This window comes from Oncorhynchus masou, chromosome 29 (assembly GCF_036934945.1).
Source record: "Oncorhynchus masou masou isolate Uvic2021 chromosome 29, UVic_Omas_1.1, whole genome shotgun sequence".
NCBI lineage: Eukaryota > Metazoa > Chordata > Actinopteri > Salmoniformes > Salmonidae > Oncorhynchus > Oncorhynchus masou.
The window spans coordinates 31,468,539-31,489,605 of NC_088240.1; the positions used below are offsets into that span (position 1 = coordinate 31,468,539).

Below are 21,067 nucleotides of genomic sequence, written 5' to 3' on the forward strand. Positions count from 1 at the left end.
TGGGTAAGTTGACCAGTGAACTTTGAGCTAACATTGCTGTGATGTGAGAATCTGAGACCAAGAGATCTAATCAATAGCATGATTGTCCTTTGATGATGATGTGCTGTGACCTAACCATGCCATGCAGTGGCAACACCACAGTAACCACAATACTGCCTCCATCCTAGATCATAGCAGGACCTGTCTTCCTCTCACTGACTCCTACCCTTCTCGCTGTCTCCCTCCCTCCCTCCCGCCATTGTCTGTCTGTCTGTCTAGGAGACCTGAGGGCCTGCACCTACTGCCGTAAGATTGCTCTGAGCTACTCCCACTCTGCAGACTCTGGCTCCATAGGGGAGGACCTGTCTGCTCTCTCTGACTCCTCCCCCTGCTCCACCTGCGTCCTGGAGCCCAGCGAGCCTCGCACCCCGGTCGGTGGACGGAAGGCCAGCCGCAACATCTTCCTAGAGGAGGACCTGGCCTGGCAGAGGTAAAATAAGGCTGCATCCCAAATGGCCCCCACCCTAAAAACACAGACCGAGAGGGGGAACCATAGAGATAAATCATAGGTTTAAGTCTGTGGGAGGAACCATGCATGCACTCTCCAGTCTTTTGCATCCTTAATCTAGTAATTTTGTCCCCTTCCTGTCCTACGAACAATGCATGCACTTCTCCTTCGCATTGACCTCTAGTCTTTTGTTGTCTTCTCTTCACCTCTCTTGTCCACAGTGTATTTATTTCTGTCTGTGTATATCCTGCATGATTTTCTGTGTATCCCTACTCTCATATCTTTGTTTTTTCCTTCAAATGCAGAGTTGAAGAGACAGAGGAGAGAGAAACATTCAGCACTCTTCATCCCCTCTATCCTCTCCCCTCCATGTCCTCTCCTCTCCCTCCCTGTCCACTCCATCCTTCTCCTGTCTCCTCTGTCTGCCCTCCTTTTCTTCCCCTGTATACTGGGTGGGTTCCTTATCCCTGCTTGGTCCACGTTCACGTGCATGGTTTTATTGGCGCTCTACTTCCTCTTAACCAATCAATCATATTACCTTTGAGAGGGGTGCCTTTGAAAAACATACATTTCTCAGCAAAAGGGATTTCAAATAAATGTTTGACTTTAAAAACAAAGAATAGGTATTATTATTCGATTGAACATACTTTTCCTATTATTTTTCAAATACATCCCATTGTTTGATTTTGACAGGGAAGCATGCTTTTATATTTTGTTTAGCTCTAATAAAATGCCATCCCTTTGAACTATATAACCAGCTTTGATTCCATTTTCAGTGTTCTGCTCTTGCTCAAATTTAAATATTTTCCCCTTTCTCTCCTGGCATAGAAAAACTCCCATTGGGATGAGAAAGAAGTGAGTCCTGCTGTTACTTTTACTAACGTTCCAACTTCTCTGACAGCTTGTAACAGTTTAGTTTTTTATTTTTGACTTGAGCTTTACCATTCTAGCCCTACCATATTGAGACTTCTGCATGCGTCTACCATAGCAAGTTCCGGTAGTGTTCTATTGACATCAAAGATGGATGTGAAATGATTTAGTTCAAGAATGAATTTGTTTGTATGTATGTCTGTGTGTCAGTTTGATTCACCAGGACTCTCAGAACAGTGGCATGAGTTCTAGACGGAGCACGCTACAAGAGGATGGAGGCAAGTCCCCAATAAGGAAGCGGTGAGTGTCTGCTTTTGGTCCAACATCTTTATATAGAACCCTTTTACAGCTTCTTTTACATTCTTCCAGCTCGGTTTAGGGTTTGTATTTTGGTGCCCTATTTTCTGATAGTGCATCCCACAGAGAGATATTTATATGAAGTTCAATGTTGGTTTCTTTTACAGAAACAAAGCATGTCTGACTTTAGTTAATAGGAAGGAAATTGTCCAAGCCATTTTTGTCTCTTAGATTATGGGGATATTATCTATAATGCAGCAGCATTTACACTTATTTACGGGTTTATTACTGGTCATGGTTCTAGAATTCACTATTGTGTTTTGTATTAAAAAGTGGATTGTACCTCATTGTATGTAAGGAGAGAGCAGCATTTTCTTGTTTATTTACAAAGCACTCATGCAGAAACTTCCTATCATTAATTACATTTAGACTTCCAAATGACCAAACCCAGTCTCAGGCTTGGATAACCCTGGAGGCCCCTTCGGTCTCTACATAGTTGGGTAAAGCTGATTTTTAGTTTTTTGGGGCCCTTTATGTGGAACAACTTCCAGAGCTCACTGAAATTAGATGTTGTGGTCCCCATTGGTCCATTGAGAGTCATGATCAGAGACTTCTACGTTGATAGACACATCTATCTGCCTTGTAATATTGTATATGTTTGAAGTATTTATGCAGGGTTCATCTGTGAAAGACAGCCTAGTGTCCCTGTCAAAATAAAGGTTAAATAAAATATAGAATAGTTTTAATAGTTATAATAGTGTGTTCATTCTATTTCTGTTGGACCCTTTTTGACATCTATTAGTCCCCTCCCTTTCCACTCTAGGGGTTTGGCACAGTTATTGTAATATCCGACAGGACGTTAGTATTAGATTACTTGGGAGAGTATTCATTTTTGAGAAGTAAAATAAAAATAGGCCTATTTTAACAATGAAAAGGCTTTGTCTGAAATGAAGTGTAATTATCTATGTGACATTGCTACATAGCCTTCAAGGATGGACCATTACATTCCAATTTTATTAAAACAACAGTTTTATGACGTTTTTTTACGAGTGCGTCTCATTAAAAAAAAAAATCACTGGTAGCCTACACACGTTTCGCACGTGTAGCTTGTTATTGTCATCAAGGTCAGAGGTCATGTGTAGCAAGTGTAGTGGGAGAATTGTAATCAATGCATAATGGAATTAAAATTACGGAATTCATTTGGCTGATGGAGTAGGCTATAATGATCCACCAACATGTAGGCTGTTGTTTAATATAAATGGAGTTGTTGTAGACAAGGATGGGGAGCGCAGCAAAATAGCCTCCATTAGCTAGCCTTGCTACTTTACAATGCTTTGACGCAGCCAAGACAGACACTACAAGATAGTATGGTAGACAACCTATGGCAGCAACAAGTTTGTCCAACTTGAACGAATCGGTTTGGCTACTTTATCTCTCTCTCTCTCCCTCTGTGTTACACACTGGCCCATGCTTCTCTCTCACACCTCCCCCACCCTTCTGCTGGAACAAGCAGAGCTCATCGCGCCGGCTCTCAAGGGTTGCACAAGCAAGTCCCCATTGAAGTAAAAAAAAAAAAATGTATTTCAATTATTCAGAAAAAAAGTCATATAATTCGAATAGTGAAATAATTTCTAATCCCTATTACACAGAGACACAGACACACACACAAGTTAGAGAAATATAGTATAGAATGGGATGAGGAACAGAATGAAAATGTGTTGCTGCATCTATTGAGTGATGGCCCTGTAATGCCAGCCCCGTCTTATCCAGGTCAGCCAGTGTGACCAACCTGTCCCTGGACCGGTCTGGCTCCTCCATGGTGCCCTCCTATGACAGCTCAGTGAGCCCCCAGACCAGCAGGGCCATGCCAAAACCTGACCACAGCGAAGAGGAGAGGAAGATACTGTTGGTAATGATTTTCTCTCACTTTCACTCCCTCTTTCCCCTTATTCTTTCTGTTCATTTTTACCCCCTTTTTCTCCCCAATTTCGTGATTATGAGTTTGTCTCATCGCTGCAACTCCCCAACTGGCTTGGGAGAGGCGAAGGTTGATTCATGCATCCTCCGAAACATGACCCCCCCAAACCACGCTTCTTAACACATGCTCTCATAACCCGCAAGCCAGCTGCACCAATGTGTCGGAGGAAACACTGTTCAACTGACCACCAAAGTCAGCCGCTAGAGCGTGATGAGCCAAGTAAAGCCCCCCCCCGGCCAGACCCTCCCCTAACCTGGAAGATGCTGGGACAATTGTGTGCGCCCTATGGGACTCCCGGTCACGGCCGGTTATGCAACACTTCGATGCAGTGCCTTAGACATTTACGCCACTCGAGGGCCCCTTTCACCTTATTCTATCTGACTCTGTATCCTGCTCTCTCACTCTGACACTCTTTCTTGCTCGCTCTCCCTCTCTCTCCATCTCGCAATTATTCTTTTGCTTTCTCTCTCTCTTGCTTCCCTCTATACTCAATCTTTCCCTCTATCTCTGTCTGTGTAATTTGTTCTGTCCAATTTACAATCCATTCTTGAAAAAGCAAACATAAGTCATTTTTGACTGACTGTGATGACTTGTAGGACTCATCCCAGCTCAAAGACCTGTGGAAGAAGATTTGTCACAACACTACTGGTATGGAGTTCCAGGACCACCGCTACTGGCTCCGTACATACCCCAACTGCATTGTGGGGAAGGAGTTGGTCAACTGGCTGTTAAGGAATGGAACTATCTCCACAAGGTAAAGACAGACATCATGCTGAGGGAAAGCCATTCTGGATATCTGAGTAAGCATCCTGTTGTATTAAGCAGAGATTACATGAGTTACTAATGTTCTTTCTCCCTCATCCATCCTCTTTCTCTGTCTCTCGCTCATTCACACTCTTGCAGGGCACAGGCGATAGCCATTGGTCAGGCTCTGGTAGATGGTCGTTGGTTGGACTGTGTCACTCACCACGACCAGCTGTTCAGAGATGAGTACGCTCTCTATCGCCCCCTCCAGGTGAGATACTGTTTTGTGGGAATAAGGGGAAGGGGACATTAACAATGCTGATGGGGTGGTGTTGATCAAATCATATGTATTTATATAGCCCTTCGTACATCAGCTGATATCTCAAAGTGCTGTACAGAAACCCAGCCAAAAACCTCAAACAGCAAGCAATGCAGATGTTGACGCACGTTGGCTAGGAAAAACTCCCTAGAAAGGCCAAAACCTAGGAAGAAACCTAGAGAGGAACCAGGCTATGAGGGGTGGCCAGTCCTCTTCTGGCTGTGCCGGGTGGAGATTATAGCAGAACATGGCCAAGATGTTCAAATGTTCATAAATGACCAGCATGGTCAAATAATAGGTCTGGGACAGGTAGCACGTCAGGTGAACAGGTCAGGATTCCATAGCCGCAGGCAGAACAGTTGAAACTGGAGCAGCAGCACGGCCAGGTGGACTGGGGACAGCAAGGAGTCATCGTGCCAGGTAGTCCTTAGGCATGGTCCTACGGCTCAGGTCCTCTGAGAGAGAGAAAGAAAGAGAGAAAGAGAGAATTAGAGAGAGCATAACCCAGCCAACCCAGACAGGAAGATCACATGAGTGACTCAGCCCACTCAAGTGACGCACCCCTCAAGGGACGGCATGAAAGAGCACCAGTAAGCCAGTGACTCAGCCCCTGTAATAGGGTTAGAGGCAGAGAATCCCAGTGGAGAGAGGGGAACCGGCCAGGCAGAGACAGCAAGGGCGGTTCGTTGCTCCAGAGTCCTTCCATTCACCTTCACACTCATGGGCCAGACAACACTCAATCATATGACCCACTGAAGAGATGAGTCTTCAGTAAAGACTTAAAAGGTTGAGACCGAGTCTGCGTCTCTCACATGGGTAGGCAGACCATTCCATAAAAATGGAGCTCTAGAGGAGAAAACCCTGCCTCCAGCTGTTTGCTTAGAAATTCTAGGGACAATTAGGAGGCCTGCATCTTGTGACCGTAGCGTACGTGTAGGTATGTACGGCAGGACCAAATCAGAAAGATGGGTAGGAGCAAGCCCATGTAATGCTTTGTAGGTTAGCAGTAAAACCTTGAAATCAGCCCTTGCCTTGACAGGAAGCCAGTGTAGGGAGACTAGCACTGGAGTAATATGATCATATTTTTTGGTTCTCGTCAGGATTCTAGCAGCTGTATTTAGCACTAACTGAAGTTTATTTAGTGCTTTATCCGGGTAGCCGGAAAGTAGAGCATTGCAGTAGTCTAACCTAGAAGTAACAAAAGCATGGATTAATTTTTGGACAGAACGTTTCTGATTTTTGCAATGATTTTTGCAATGATGGTCATAATGGTGAGGATGATGATCATGATGATAGTGGTGAAGATGGTGATGCTATTGCAGCTGTGGATGACGATGATGTGAAGATTATGATGATTGTGTAGTTGATGATAGTGTTGATGATTTTTTTGATGACGATAATAATGATGTTGGTGACGCTGTTGCTCATGACTGATGAAGGTGTCTTCTATCCTCACAGAGCACAGACTTCTCTGAGACCCCGTCTCCTGACAGTGACAGTGTCAACTCTCTGGAGGGACACTCAGAACCTTCCTGGTTTAAAGACATCAAGTTTGACGACAGTGACACAGACCAGGTGGCTGACGAGAATGACTATGTCATGCCTAGTAAGTATCCCTGCATGCTTTGTGACTCTTGCATTACAACAACTAGCCTCATGTCCATGTCTGTTGCTTTCCTAAATAAAAGGTAGTAGAGTCCTTCTGTAATGTCTGATATGTTTCTTTGTGTTTATCTTGAACTAATGAGCTAATAAAGGATTCTAAGATCCTTTTTGTATTCCCCCCCATCAGATTCGTCCAGTCCTAGTAAGAGGACGTCAGTCAGCAGTTTCCAGTCAGCGGTGGACAGTGACTCTGCTGCCTCCATCAATCTCAATATGGAGCAGGACAATGTCAACTTCCACATCAAGAAACAGTCCAAGTACCCCCATGTACCCCCGCACCCTACGGAGCAGAAAGGTACTGAGCCACACACACAAACACACAAAAATAATGATTAGTTGCTGTTGTCTTGCTGTAGGCAAACACCTTATACTAAGGCTGTGTTTACACAATCACCCAAAATGTGATGTATTGGCATATCTGATACCTATCTTTTCTAGAATTTGTTCTGTTGATTTCACATTTGTATGGCTATGCATATAAACAAGTGTAGCGGTCAGAAAGAAATATAGGATAGCACACAAATTTTGCGTAGCCAGTTTCCATAATGGGTATATGTTTTTGGAAGGTGGAGTTGTGCGTGTGTTGATGCATTTCTCCGCTTTCTCCTATCAGAGTACCTGGTCTCAGAGGAAGGAGGACAGAATATCTCCATTAGCGATGCCTTCATCAAAGGTAGGAGGGTCGTTCCACAAATTCGGTGCCTTTTCATACTGTCACCAAAGCAGCATGACAGAATTATTAACACAAGTTTTCAAATGACCACTTGTTTCTTTGGGAAGATGTATAAAGTTATCTGTGCATTTGAACAACAGCATAAATACACCAATTTATTTTTGGATGTAAAAACTGAATCATCTCTGCTGCACATGCTGCCACTGTTTTGATTAACAAAGTTATTTTTAGAACGAGCAGCTTGCAGCCAGCTCACTAGTGCATCGAAGGGAAAACGCAACAAAAAGCACAAATGCGACAAGTGACAACAAATTATCTAACTGGGGATAGCTAGATAGCATGATGAACTCACCAGTAACTTTAGTTGGAGTTGATTGCCATGCGAGCTAACTAGCTACCGGTGTGCGAGCTAACTAGCTACCGGTGTGCGAGCTAACTAGCTACCGGTGTGCGAGCTAACTAGCTACCGGTAGCTAGTATCCACTACCTAGCATCTAACAGCAGGAAACACAAAATAGTGTTGCGAATTGGGCATAGAACCATGTTTTTTCTGTCCTATCAGATCCTTAAAATGAGGGACAGACGTAAATTAATTATAGACTAACTAGGGCTTTACAATGATTTTGAAACTTGGAGAATGTTGGGATTTAGTGGGTTGAAACCTTCCTAGAAGTGATGACACGGGGTCGATGAAGGGAGCCTTTAATCATATTTTTTATTTTATTGAAATCTCCTTGTGATCTATGTTAAAGGGCACTTCATTTAATATAACAGGCATTAAAAATTCAATATTTGTGCACAATTTCTACTTAAAATATCAATGGGATGCCCGCAAAAGGCACTCTTTTTGTGGAATGACCCAGGAATTCCCCACTTCCTTATTTAGTTCAAGTGTTGCTTCCTTTTCAACTCTTTTGCAGCTGTGTATTCTTTCTGTTCAACAAGCAGTTGGTACTGAACCTAATGTATTGTAGCTGTAAGCCAAGCTAACATTCTCTCTATATTGTGCTCTCTCACTCTTCTCTCTGTCTGTGTGTGTGCTGTAGAGTCCCTGTTTAACCGTCGTGTGGAGGAGAAAGCTAAAGAGATGCTGTTCACTCCTCTGGGCTGGCACCACAGCTCCCTGGACCAGCTCAGAGAGGAGAATGGAGAGAAGAAGGCTATGGAGAGGCTACTGTGAGTACAGTCAGATAACTTAGAGGTTTGAAAGTTGCTCAAATGTTTTTGTCATTCCATTTATTTATTTGTTCTAGGTATGTTGGATGTTTGGAAACTAAAGACTAGTCTTTAGCTTACTGAAGTGAAGTAAAACTGGAACTGAAGTGGAACATATTTGAGTCATTCTTTTAGATGAAACAACCTCTCAGTATGAATTGGAGCATACTATGGTGTTATTTTGGACTCCAGAGTGACGCAGCGGTCTAAGGCACTGCATCTTAGTGCTAGAGGCGTCACTTCAGACCCTGGTTCAATTCCAGGCTGGGAGTCCCATAGGGCGGCGCACAATTGGGCCAGTATCGTCCAGGTTAGGGTTTGGCCGGGGTAGGCTGTCATTGTAAATACAAATTTGTTCTTAACGGACTTGCCTAGTTCAATAAAAATTTAAAATATTTAGCTAGTGAATCCACATGGTATACTGGCCTTAAACTGCTGTTTTCTTCCCTCCCTTACCCAGATCTGCCAACCACAGTCACATGATGGCGCTGCTGCAGCAGCTGCTGTACAGTGAGTCCCTATCCCTCTCCTGGCGTGACATCATTGTTCCCGTGGTGAGGCAAGTGGTGCAGACGGTGCGGCCAGACGTTCGCAGCTGTGATGATGACATGGACATCAGACAACTGGTCCACATCAAGAAGGTAGCTCACTGACAGTAACCTCATACAACCATCCAGAAGTCTCACAAGCTTACATTCTGTAGCGCAGCGGTAATTAGTCTGGTAATTAAGAGGCTACACTCAGTGCTCTCAGGGAGGTATTCTGACTTGAGATTTGGGTGATTAACTTGACTTTCTGTGCAAGTCTCCATATTGAATTCAATCAAAGATTTACGCTGAAGTCGTTGCCTGCACTTATCTCAACTCTGAATCAGGTTATTTGTCATGTATCTGTACTTATACTGCACCCACTGTAGGGGTTGAATTTTGAGTAATTTAACGTGACCAAAATGGCTATTTTATTATTATTTATTTTTTTAGATTCCTGGAGGGAAGAAGTTTGACTCTGCCGTAGTGAATGGCTTTGTCTGTACCAAGAACATTGCCCACAAAAAGGTAGGTTCCCTCTCCTGTAAAAATAACCACCATCTCTCCCTGTAAACCGAGCCAGAACGACACTGTTTATTGCTTGTCTATGTGCAGATGAACTCAATAAAGTATAATTTTGTCTTAGATGAACTCGTACATCAAGAACCCCAAGATCCTGCTGCTGAAGTGTTCCATAGAGTATCTCTATAGAGAGGAGACCAAATTCACCTGCATTGACCCCATTGTGCTTCAGGTCAGTCAGACACTCAGTGGTTTGTGGGTTGTGCTGTCCTGTTGATTTAAAGCATGAATGATTTATGTAGCTAAATTAACAAGATGACCAGTATAATGTCAAATAACCTAATCAAGGGCTAGGCATTAAGACAAACACATTTAGAATACATATTTCACTAATTCCTGGACTCCTGAGTGGCGCAGTGGTCTAAGGCTCTGCATCTCAGTGCCACTGGAGATTCTGGGTTCGAGTCCAGGCTCTGTCGCAGCCAGCCGCGACCGGGAGACCCATGGGGCGGTGCACAATTGGCCCAGTGTCGTCCAGGTTAGGGGAGGGTTTGGCCGGCATGGATGTCCTTGTCCCATCGCGCACTTGCGAGTCCTGTGGCGGCCTGGGCGCAGTGCATGCTCACACGATCGCCAGGTGAACAATGTTTCCTCCAACACATTGGTGCGGCTGGATTCTGTTAAGTGGGCATTGTGTCAAGAGGCAGTGCAGCCTGTCTGGGATGTGTTTTGGAGGACGCACGGTTCTCAACCTTCGCCTCGTCCGAGTCCGTACGGGAGTTGCAGCGATGGGACAAGACTGTAACTACCAATTGGATACCATGAAATTGGGGAGAAAACGGAGTAAAAAAAATGTATATATTTCACTAATTCCTAATTTGCTGACACCCATCCATAATTTCTAGAAATTAAGAAAAAGAAACAAATCTTTGTCTGTCTTTGTTCCCCAGGAGCGTGAGTTTCTGAAGAACTATGTTCAGCGTATAGCGGACGTGCGTCCCAACCTGGTGCTGGTAGAGAAGACTGTGTCTCGTATCGCTCAGGACATGCTGCTGGAGCACGGGATCACATTGGTCATCAACGTCAAACCAGTCAGTACCTCTCTAGCTCTCTGTACTGCTAGTTACCTTTTTAGCTGTGGTTATCAATGTCAAACCAGTCATTACTGATATCTCACTAGCTTTCTCTAGCCCTCTGTTCTGCCCTCTGTCACTACTTACATTACTGCTGGTTATTGACCTCAAACCAGTCAGTACTGCCCTGCCCTCTTTCTAGCTCTCTGTACTAGTTACCGTACTAGCATGGGTTATGTTTCCAAACACACCGTTAGCTAGCTTTAGAACATATTACATACAGGTAACTGCCAAAATAAAGGAAACACCAACAGGGTCACCACGAGCCAGAATACACCTTGGCATAGATTATATGTTTCTGGAACTCTATTGGAGGGATGCAACACCATTCGTAAACAAGAAATTCCATAATTTGGTGTTTTGTTGATGGTGGTGGAAAACGCTCTCTCCGGCGCCACTCCAGAATCTCCCATAAGTGTTCAATTGGGTTGAGATCTGGTGACTGAGATGGCCATTACATATGGTTTACGTCATTTTCATGCTCCAAACCATTCAGTGACCTCTCATGCCCTGTGAGCCTGCCCAGCATTTTTGTACCCTCAGTAACTCAGGAACCACACATGTGTGGAAGCACCTGCTTTCAATATACTTTGTGTCCCTCATTCACTCAAGTGTTCCCATTATTTTGGCAGTTACCTTTATGTAGCTGTAAGCTTTTTGTTTTTAACTCTTTTTGATGGTGTCTTTAGCCATGTTAGCCTGTTCTTCTGCTTAACCCATTCACCTGTCTATTAGCCGTACCTGCCCTCAGTCTCTCTTTCCCACCTCTGGTTCTCTGCAGCAAGTCTTGGACAGGGTGAGTCGTATGACCCAGGGGGACCTAGTCATGTCCATGGACCAGCTGCTCACCAAGCCTCGACTGGGAACCTGCCAAAAGTTCTACCTACACTCTTTCCTGCTGGCTAATAGTGAGTGGAATCTACTCTGTCTGTTAGATATTGTAAGCCGTTCATAAAACTTAATTCACTTAAATAATTCAACACATGAAACCTACTGCAACCAGGTGCGTTCATTCACAAGTTCCTCCCGACCAGTCTAGACGTATCTCCAGGCTCCTCCTCCTGACTCCCCTGAGTTCCACAGCACAACTATGTAATGTGTTCTCCTCTCTTCCCTTCTCTCTCTGTGGCAGATGAGTTGAAGACTCTCATGTTCTTTGAGGGCTGCTCTCCCCAGCTGGGCTGTACCATAAAGCTTCGCGGGGCATCTGAGTATGAGCTGGCCAGGGTTAAAGAGATCATCATCCTCATGGTGTGTGTGGCCTACCACTCCCAGCTAGAGATATCCTTCCTCATGGATGAGTTCGCCATGCCTCCCAGCCTGGCCAAGACCAACTCCTTCCCCTGTCTCCTGGAGAGCACTACTGTTGAGGAGGAGGACGAGAGCCAGGAAAATGGGACCGACCAGAGCACCCTCTCCCAGGGAGGAGAGACTGTGCTGGGGGAGGAGGAGGAGAAGTCTTCCCTTGGGAAATCTGTATCAGAGTCCTCCTCACCTAAAGATGTCCATGGTGCAAAAGTCAACAAAAAACACTTCCTGTCCTCCTCTTCCTCCTTGGGGGCTGAGGGGGTGGAGTCAGCAGAGGTCATGACCTCCACGCCGTTGTCCAATCGCCAGGTGCTGCCACCTCCAGTGTCCCCACCCTATCTTATTGATGACCTGGAGGAGTTGGCAGATGAGATTGGGTCGGGGAAGGGGGAGACTGAGGGGGGGAGCGGGTCGGGGGTTCTGGGGAGGGGTGAGTCGCGAGAGGAGAGCTCGGGTTTAGAGACGCCCCCCAGGCTGTTCAGAGACCCCCTGCAGGATGACACAGGGCTGTTTGTCACAGAGCAGGTGAGGGAGAAAAAAAAACTGATTAAGGATACAGACAGAAACATGTTGGTTTCCATTGCCCTTCAATATCCTCTTCTGTTTTGCCACCGAGCAGGTGGCCTCAACAGACGACCGTCTCAAGACGCTTACGGCAGGCTTCAAACAGGAGCTGAAGGACATCATCCTTTGTATCTCCCCCTTTATCACCTTTAGAGAGCCCTTCCTCCTCACGCCTGCTGGCCTACGCTGCCCCAGCAGAGACTACTTTCCTGAAAAGGTCTGTTGGTTTACATTCACTGAAGGTTTTTCAACCTGCTTTCTATCAATTCGCTCAATGTAGTTCAATAATGTACAATAGAATGTCAGGTCATCTGTTCACGTGACCGTTAATTCCTCTGTACTCAGTTGTTAGTTATAGTGGAGATGTCTATCAAAATAGTTGTTGTCATGTGTATGCATTACGCACATCTCATAACACTTAAGTGCTAGGCGAATGAGCCGATATGCTATTTTCGTATTTGAGATGTAACAAACTAGTTCCTTGTGCAGGTGTACCTCTCCCCGCTGCTCAACAAGGACTTCAAAGAACTAGACTGTCGACGTAAGCGACAACTCCTCAAAGATTCCGCCCCGTCAGGTGGAGGCATCGCCAACGGAGTCCCTCCCCCGCCCCATCCAGGTGTTACCCTCCCACCACCTTACCAGCGCCCGCATCGCAGAGCAGCTGGGCAGTAGCCAGGACCTGGCCAAGATGTTGGCAGACTACCGTGCCCAGGGGGGCCGCCTCCGGCAGGAGGCAGACCCCTTCACCCAGCCCCTACCTCAGCCACCAGTCCGGGAGGCTCCACCGCCCAAGCACCCTGTCAAGGCTGATAGTGAGGAAGAGAAACCAGCAGGACAGAACGACATGACCTGGGCCTCCAAGGTGAGTCATGGCCAGCTAGTTAGCACATCTACACACCACAATAACAGATAGGCAGAGGAGGGAGGCAGATCTCCAACAGTCTCATTGATGTATCTGTGGCGTTAGATATTGTTCTGATGTATATTGAGGGGTTTTCCATTACAGACAACCTATGTTAACATCTCCCTTGGTCAGTGCTAGTTTACTGCTCCGTGTGTTTCATTGATGAGCACACCACCTCACTCACTCTCCAGAGAGATTAGGGGAGGTCTGAAGAGGGGAAGTGCGCTCTTGAATTGTAAAGCATATGTGCTTGTTGTTGTTGACCACCATTACTTCTGTGTTTTTAGCTGGACTGCCTGAACCCGGTGAACCACCAGAGACTGTGTGTTCTGTTCAGCAGCTCCTCAGCCCAGTCCAACAACTCCCCCAACCCCTGCGTCAGTCCCTGGTAAACCCCACTCAACCCTGGTGGTCTTCAATTCAGTACAGCTTTATTTATCCCTTTAGGAGCAATATAAATCTTGTGAATCCGCTGTGAAAGACCAGCTGACTGAACTCTGAAAGGTCAGCTATTCACAAAGACTTATTTGTTCTCAACAGGATTGTCACGATGGAATTCTACGGAAAGAATGACCTCACACTAGGAATATTCTTGGAGAGATACTGTTTCAGGTGAGGGAGAAATATCAGAACCTGACAAATTATTTTATGAATTTCCGATCAAATATTTGACCATGAAGTGTGTCATTGATATGTAATAAAATGTCATTCAATGAAGCCCCTCTTCTTTGCCCTGACGTGTCTGTCTGTGTGTCTGTGAATGCATGATAAAGGCCATCCTATCAGTGCCCAAGTATGTTCTGTGAGACTCCCATGGTGCACCATGTGCGACGGTTTGTCCATGGCAGTGGCTGTGTGCAGATTGTACTGAAGGAGCTGGACTCTCCTGTGCCTGGATACCAACACACCATCCTCAACTACTCCTGGTGCCGCATATGCAAACAGGTACAGTAACTTGTTCATCTGCGTTTCCTTATCTGTTCCATGACTAACCCCAGGACTTGCTCTATAGCTATCACACCTAACTGTTTGTTTTAGTTAATAGCGAGATCACCTAGTTCAACTAATCAAAGTCTTGCTAATCAGAATTGCCAGTTTTTGACTAGAGCGAAAAGCTGCTGTCCAGGTCTGCTTAGTTTCTATCGCTCACAGAGCTTTGATCCTTGTATTCTGCTGTCTCTGTAGGTGACTCCTGTGGTGCCCTTGTCCAATGATTCATGGTCCATGTCCTTTGCTAAGTACCTGGAGCTGAGGTTCTATGGTCACCAGTATACCAGGAGGGCTAATGCTGAGCCCTGTGGCCACTCCATCCACAAAGACTACCACCAGTACTTCTCCTACAACCAGATGGTGGCCTCATTCAGGTGGGAAACATAGGCCAAGGCTTTTATTTTCATCCATTCATACATCTATCCATCATTTATCATTCCAACAATTTTTTTCTTAGAATTTTTGCATAAATTCAAAACATCTTCAACCTGTATATGCCCATGCCATTCCACTTGTCTAACCCCCAGCTACATCTCAGTGAGACTGCTGGAGATCTGCCTCCCTCCCCCTAAGATCTTCATCAGGAATCAGGGGCCCTCCAAGGCAAGCATGCAGCAGGACCTCAAGGACTTCTCACAGAAGTAACTGTCTACCTGTTGTCTGTCTACCATGGCCTTAAGTAGCCTGGTCCCAGATCAGTTTTTTATTGATTTATTTTTATTTGACCTTTTATTTAACTAGGCAAGTCAGTTAAGAACAAATTCGTATAGGAACAGTGGGTTAACTGCCTTGTACAGGGGCAGAACAACAGATTTTTACCTTGTCAGCTCGGGGATTAGAACTTGCAACCTTCCGGTTACTAGTCCAACGCTCTAACCACTAGGCTAACTGCCATTTGTGCTGTATAGCTGAGTCCTATGGTTATTGTCCTCTGAGTTGGCAAGACGGTACAAACAGATGTGGGACCAGGCTCCAACTGACGAATCTGAATAATCTAGTTTGACTAGTTTTTACCTTCTTTCTAGTTCTGACCAGTCCTTTTCCATTCTCTCCCTCTTGTCAGGGTGAATCAGGTGTACCTGGCCATAGAGGACCGCCTCACCTCCCTGAAGACGGACACCTTCAGCAAGACACGCGAAGAGAAGATGGAGGACCTGTTTGCACAGAAAGACGTAGGTTCCCCCTCGAAGGGTGGGAGCTACACTCCAAATATGTCTCGTGTATGTATAGTGCAGTGGAGGCTGACTTTTCATCAGTGTTGTCACTGTAAATCGGAGGACGGGCTCATTATAATGATTGAATGGAAAGGTATCAAACACATGGTTCCCATCAGTTTTCTTTGTGTGTGTTCAGATGGAGGAGGCAGAGCTGCGTAGCTGGATAGAGAAGCTGCAGGCTCGTCTCCAGGCTTGTGGTAGTGACTCCCCCCAGCAGCTCCAGACTGTACTGGAATCAGTGGTAGTGAAGAAACAGAGCCTGTGTGAAACACTGCAGTCCTGGAACAGCAGGTGAGAACACTGATATCGGAGCAGCTTTTAATGTTAGGGGTGGTTTCCTAGACACAGATAAATTAATCTCCAATAAACACGTGTTTTTAGTCTAGTACTAGGCTTCATTTTTGATCTCATATAATTAATTTGTTGAACCATTTAACCTCCAGGCTGCAGGACCTATTCCAGCAGGAGAAGGGCAGGAAGCGTCTGTCCGTCCCAGCCAGCCCTGGGAGACACAGACCGACAGACGACAGCAAGGTCAGTGCAATATATAATTCAGATGATAGGATGAGCTTAGTATATGATAAGGACTTGTGTCCTAAAGGATGGAATGTAACGTATTTATTTTGTTTAACAGACCAGTGTTCTGGAGTCTTCTCCACGCAACCCCTCCCCTGTGGTACAAAATGGTGACAAAGGTGAGGGGATTTTTTTCCCCAGCTTTCAGTCAGAATGCTATAGTACTTCTCTCATTGGTTGACAGTAGTTGATGGGCGTGTCTGTTTTTCAATTGACAAGAGGACCGTCACCTCACTACCCTGCCCTCGAGCTCGGGGTCGTCATTGCTAACGTTACCGTCACCAGGGGAACCCGGCTCAGAACCCCTCTCGTCTGGACCATCCTTTCCTGACCAGGACTCTGTCAGCATCCCAGAGGGTGAACACACACACACACCTGTAGAATCACAAACACAACCCCCCACGTATGCTTACCATTCACTTTCTCTAGATCTACAGTGTGTATCTAAATACAGACCTCTCTGGTTTCTAACTCCATTCTTGTTGTCTCCTAGATGTGTTTGATGGACACCTGTTGGGCTCCAATGACAGCCAGGTGAAAGAGAAGTCCACCATGAAGGCCATTCTAGCCAACTTGCTGCCAGGCAACAGTTACAACCCCATCCCATTCCCATTGTGAGTACAGTATGCCCTTCACATCTGAATAAGCTTTTTGCCTGTAGTATAAATTAATTTATGTTCAGCCATATAAGATAGCATCTGATATAATGCCAATGCTATATTGAGCCCTGTTCATTTTCTTACTTTGTTGTAATGTTTAGCTTGAATCCCAGTGTTGACGGGAAAAGTCACCACTATATCAGGTGCCACCTACTGCCGATGTGCCCTTGAGCAAAGCACGTAACCTCTAACCTGCTCCAGAGAGAGCTCTGCGCTGCTCTGCCGCTGACCCTGTGCTGTTGTTTTGTGGTGGGGCTGAGCACTGTGAAAGCCAAAATAACAAATGTCCATTGTATCCAGGGGTCGGAACCAAAATTATTTTCCAATTGTCTTCATTCTCAGGTCCAACATTAGTTAAGCCAACTCTCTGAAGACTTTCAGAGATCCTTCATAGAAGCCGCTCCTTCGTGGGTATAACTTTGAGGACCTAATTCAGATAATGCATGTCATAACAACAAGATGCCCAGCGATTCATGTCCAGCGCTCTCCTCACCTGCAAAAATTCAGTCGCATATCACACCCTACACTACACTTGTCTGTCCAATGCATGTACATAGAGCAGCTTGGCGAAGAAGTGTAATGTTGAGCTAGATGTAGAAAAATACATTTAAAATAAGGTTTAAAAAGGAACAGAAAGGAATGATATAAACCATTACTTTTTTGGGGGTTCGAACTGGTTCACAATTATTTTGCTGTCTGTCCAATGTTTTGCTTGTCTTTCCAATGCATGTACATAGAGCAGCTTGCTATGGAGCAGGCGAGCTATCTACTGATGAAGAAGTGTCATGTTGAGCTAGATGTAGAAAAAAATATATAAAACCTCAGAGGTTTAAAAAGAAACAGAAAAGAATGATATGAACTACTACTTTTTTGGGGTTCGAACTGGTTCACAAACCATCTTTTTTTTTTTTTCGTTCCACAGTTCCGACCAGCAAAATAATTGTGAACCAGTTCGAACCCCCAAAAAAGTAATGGTGTATATCATTCCTTTCTGTTCCTTTTTAAACCTTATTTTAAATGTATTTTTCTACATCTAGCTCAACATTACACTTCTTCGCCAAGCTGCTCTATGTACATGCATTGGACAGACAAGTGTAGTGTAGGGTGTGATATGCGACTGAATTTTTGCAGGTGAGGAGAGCGCTGGGCATGAATCGCTGGGCATCTTGTTGTTATGACATGCATTATCTGAATTAGGTCCTCAAAGTTATACCCACGAAGGAGCGGCTTCTATGAAGGATCTCTGAAAGTCTTCAGAGAGTTGGCTTATCTAACGTTGGACCAGAGCTAGCCCTTGATCATGACTCTCAGTTCCATTACACATAATGCCGTCTAGAGTTTGAGCGCTAGACCAGAGCTAGCCCTTGATCATGACTCTCAGTTCCATTACACATAATGCCATCTAGAGTTTGAGCGCTTGACCAGAGCTAGCCCTTGATCATGACTCTCAGTTCCATTACACATAATGCCATCTAGAGTTTGAGCGCTAGACCAGAGCTAGCCCTTGATCATGACTCTCAGTTCCATCACACATAATGCCATCTAGAGTTTGAGCGGTAGACCAGAGCTAGCCCTTGATCATGACTCTCAGTTCCATTACACATAATGCCATCTAGAGTTTGAGCGCTAGACCAGAGCTAGCCCTTGATCATGACTCTCAGTTCCATTACACATAATGCCATCTAGAGTTTGAGCGCTAGACCAGAGCTAGCCCTTGATCATGACTCTCAGTTCCATTACACATAATGCCATCTAGAGTTTGAGCGCTAGACCAGAGCTAGCCCTTGATCATGACTCTCAGTTCCATTACACATAATGCCATCTAGAGTTTGAGCGCTAGACCAGAGCTAGCTAACAAGCTTGTGTGTTCAGAGCGGCACCAGAATTAAAATAGAAGGCACGTCTTTTTGCAGTTAATAAATCAATGTGAAACGTCATAACTATAATAGCTTTAACTAGCATTGGAAAAGTGAGTCTGTTATCTAATTTCTATTTTAAATCGAATCAAATTGTATTTGTCACGTGCTGGATACAACAGGTGTGTAGACCTTATCAATACTGAGGCAATATACAGGCGGTACCGGTACAGAGTCGATGTGCGGGGGTACAGGTTAGTCCAGGTCATTTATACATGTAGGTAGGGGTAAAGTGACTATACATAGATAATAAACAGCGAGTAGCAGCAGTGTAAAAACCAAGGGGGATGTCAATGTAAATAGTTTGGGTGGCCATTTGGTTAATTGTTCAGCGGTCTTATGGCTTGGGGTTAGAAGCTGTTAAGGAGCCTTTTGGACCTAGTCTTGGCGCTCCGGTTCCGCTTGCCGTAACGTCAGTAGGCTACATTAAACTATGCATGCTTCGGAGGGAGGGGCAGTTAGCCTACAAACACTGGGAAGGATTTTCAGCAGGCAGGCAGACACTGGAATTTGCTTCTGAGTGACAGTGAGGGCTATGTAGAGGTGCTTTGTTGTGTTTTTTGTGGGACTTGAAAAAAATTCCTGGATTGTAAAAGAACGCTCTTAACCAGTTCCTGTGCTTCTGAAATAACAGTTCTGTTTCAGAACAGTGTAGATCCCTGTTGTTCTGTTCTTCGAAAAACGTTTTTCTTTTCCAGTTTTCGGTTCTGTTCCCTGAATCGGTTCCAACCCCAAGTTGTGTCCTCTGTATAATGGACAGATAAGTAGTGTGCTGGATTATTGAGCCCTGTGTGTTTTCTGACGTTGTTGTGATCTTTGTTTGTCAGTGACCCAGACAAGCATTACCTGATGTATGAGCATGAGAGAGTGCCCATAGCTGTGTGTGAGAGAGAACCCAGCTCCATCATTGCATTCGCTCTCAGGTAACCACTCCGCTCTATTTCTTCTCCATTCTCTGCACGTCTTACTCACTGATGTGTTATGTTGTCTTGTTGTTCTAAAGTTATTGTCGTTATAGTGTTCTAATGTTATTTGAATGACCTCTAGCTGTAAGGAGTATAAGACCGCTCTGGATGAGCTGTCAAAGACAACGGTGAAGGCTGGAGGCGAGGACACCACCCAAACCATCAGGTACACACAAACTCTGCTGATGTTGACTGTGTGTATGTTACCTGATGTATAATGCCTCGTCTCATCCTGTCGGGGTGTAGCTCCGGAGAGAGCCGGGCCAAGAACAGCCCAGCCAAGCCCAATGAGACGGCCTCCTCCCAGATGGGTCCGGGCCGCAGCAGCATGGACGCTGACCCTCTCAGTGAGTAGTGGATCCTCTCAGGGTAAACGGGAAACATGGGAGGGGGGTGCTAGAAAGGATTTTTTTAACCTCAGTTAATTTCTGTTCTAATGGCATTCCTATCATCCTTTTTATTTGAACAGAAGATGCAGACATAGGAGACAAGCACAAGAAGTCAGCCGGAAACCCTCATATCGAATTACGTGAGTGTTTCTCATTGGATTTATGTGCCCTTTGGGATGGCGTTACCTGTGAAGTGCTTAACCCGCAAACGTTCTCTCAATAACAAGCATAGGGCCTAGTCAATAATCTCTCTCTCTCTCTCTCTCTCTCTCTCATTCATAGAGTTCTCTGATGCCAATGCTAAGTTCTACTGCAGGATCTACTATGCAGAGGAGTTCCACAAGATGAGAGAGGAGATCATGGACAGTACGGAGGATGACTTTGTCCGCTCGCTCTCCCACTGCGTCAACTGGCAGGCCCGTGGCGGCAAGTCTGGGGCCGTCTTCTACGCCACCGAAGGTGTGACCCTCAACACCAGAGTCATATTGTTTTATTTAACTTGTATTTACCAGGAAGTCCTATTTGGGGGCAAGATAACTCCTTTAAATATGTGCAGTCCATGTCACCCACCTGTAGTGCAATTTATTTGTCTGTAGTGGTTATACCCATCACTCTCTTTCTCCCTCCTTCCCTCACTCAGATGACCGGTTCATCCTGAAGCAGATGCCCAGACTAGAGGTTCAGTCCTTCCTGGACTTTGCCCCTCACTACTTCACCTACATCACCGGAGCTGTGCAGCAGAAGGTAAACTACACTGCCCATATAGTTACATATGAACTATTTTGGTGATAAATCGGATTTCCTCAAATAAAATACTTTACTAAATGTTTTTCAAGGAGTTGTCCTATTGTCTGTGTGATGGATGTTTATTTTCTGAGATTAGAACACATTCCTATCCTAAACCCCCTTGTCTGTCCCACAGCGACCCACTGCCCTGGCTAAGATCCTGGGTGTGTACCGGATCGGCTACAAGAACTCCCAGAACAACTCTGAGAAGAAGCTGGATCTGCTGGTCATGGAGAACCTGTTCTATGGCAGGAAGATGGCCCAGGTGTTCGACCTCAAGGGCTCTCTGAGGAACCGCAACGTCAAGACCGACTCTGGGAAGGAGAGCTGTGAGGTGAGCATGAGACAAGGCCAGCAACA

General features: G+C 45.3%; 1 protein-coding gene across 1 annotated transcript in view; it reads left to right on the forward strand.

Moving 5' to 3' along the window:
• LOC135519339 (1-phosphatidylinositol 3-phosphate 5-kinase-like) overlaps window positions 1-21,067 on the forward strand; it is a 29,178-nt gene that overhangs the window by 6,637 nt on the left and 1,474 nt on the right. The window contains 36 exon segments of the mRNA XM_064944514.1: window positions 259-469; window positions 1,568-1,657; window positions 3,425-3,563; window positions 4,229-4,386; window positions 4,536-4,647; window positions 6,154-6,301; window positions 6,488-6,655; window positions 6,974-7,033; window positions 8,080-8,209; window positions 8,709-8,889; window positions 9,229-9,303; window positions 9,422-9,529; window positions 10,248-10,388; window positions 11,212-11,338; window positions 11,563-12,263; window positions 12,358-12,519; window positions 12,792-12,898; window positions 12,900-13,167; window positions 13,497-13,597; window positions 13,750-13,821; window positions 13,983-14,154; window positions 14,395-14,573; window positions 14,727-14,840; window positions 15,263-15,371; window positions 15,553-15,707; window positions 15,860-15,950; window positions 16,051-16,111; window positions 16,212-16,349; window positions 16,486-16,606; window positions 19,395-19,490; window positions 19,615-19,698; window positions 19,779-19,879; window positions 20,002-20,061; window positions 20,204-20,380; window positions 20,562-20,665; window positions 20,844-21,041. Of these exon segments, the coding sequence (XP_064800586.1) occupies window positions 259-469; window positions 1,568-1,657; window positions 3,425-3,563; window positions 4,229-4,386; window positions 4,536-4,647; window positions 6,154-6,301; window positions 6,488-6,655; window positions 6,974-7,033; window positions 8,080-8,209; window positions 8,709-8,889; window positions 9,229-9,303; window positions 9,422-9,529; window positions 10,248-10,388; window positions 11,212-11,338; window positions 11,563-12,263; window positions 12,358-12,519; window positions 12,792-12,898; window positions 12,900-13,167; window positions 13,497-13,597; window positions 13,750-13,821; window positions 13,983-14,154; window positions 14,395-14,573; window positions 14,727-14,840; window positions 15,263-15,371; window positions 15,553-15,707; window positions 15,860-15,950; window positions 16,051-16,111; window positions 16,212-16,349; window positions 16,486-16,606; window positions 19,395-19,490; window positions 19,615-19,698; window positions 19,779-19,879; window positions 20,002-20,061; window positions 20,204-20,380; window positions 20,562-20,665; window positions 20,844-21,041 (5,219 nt within the window).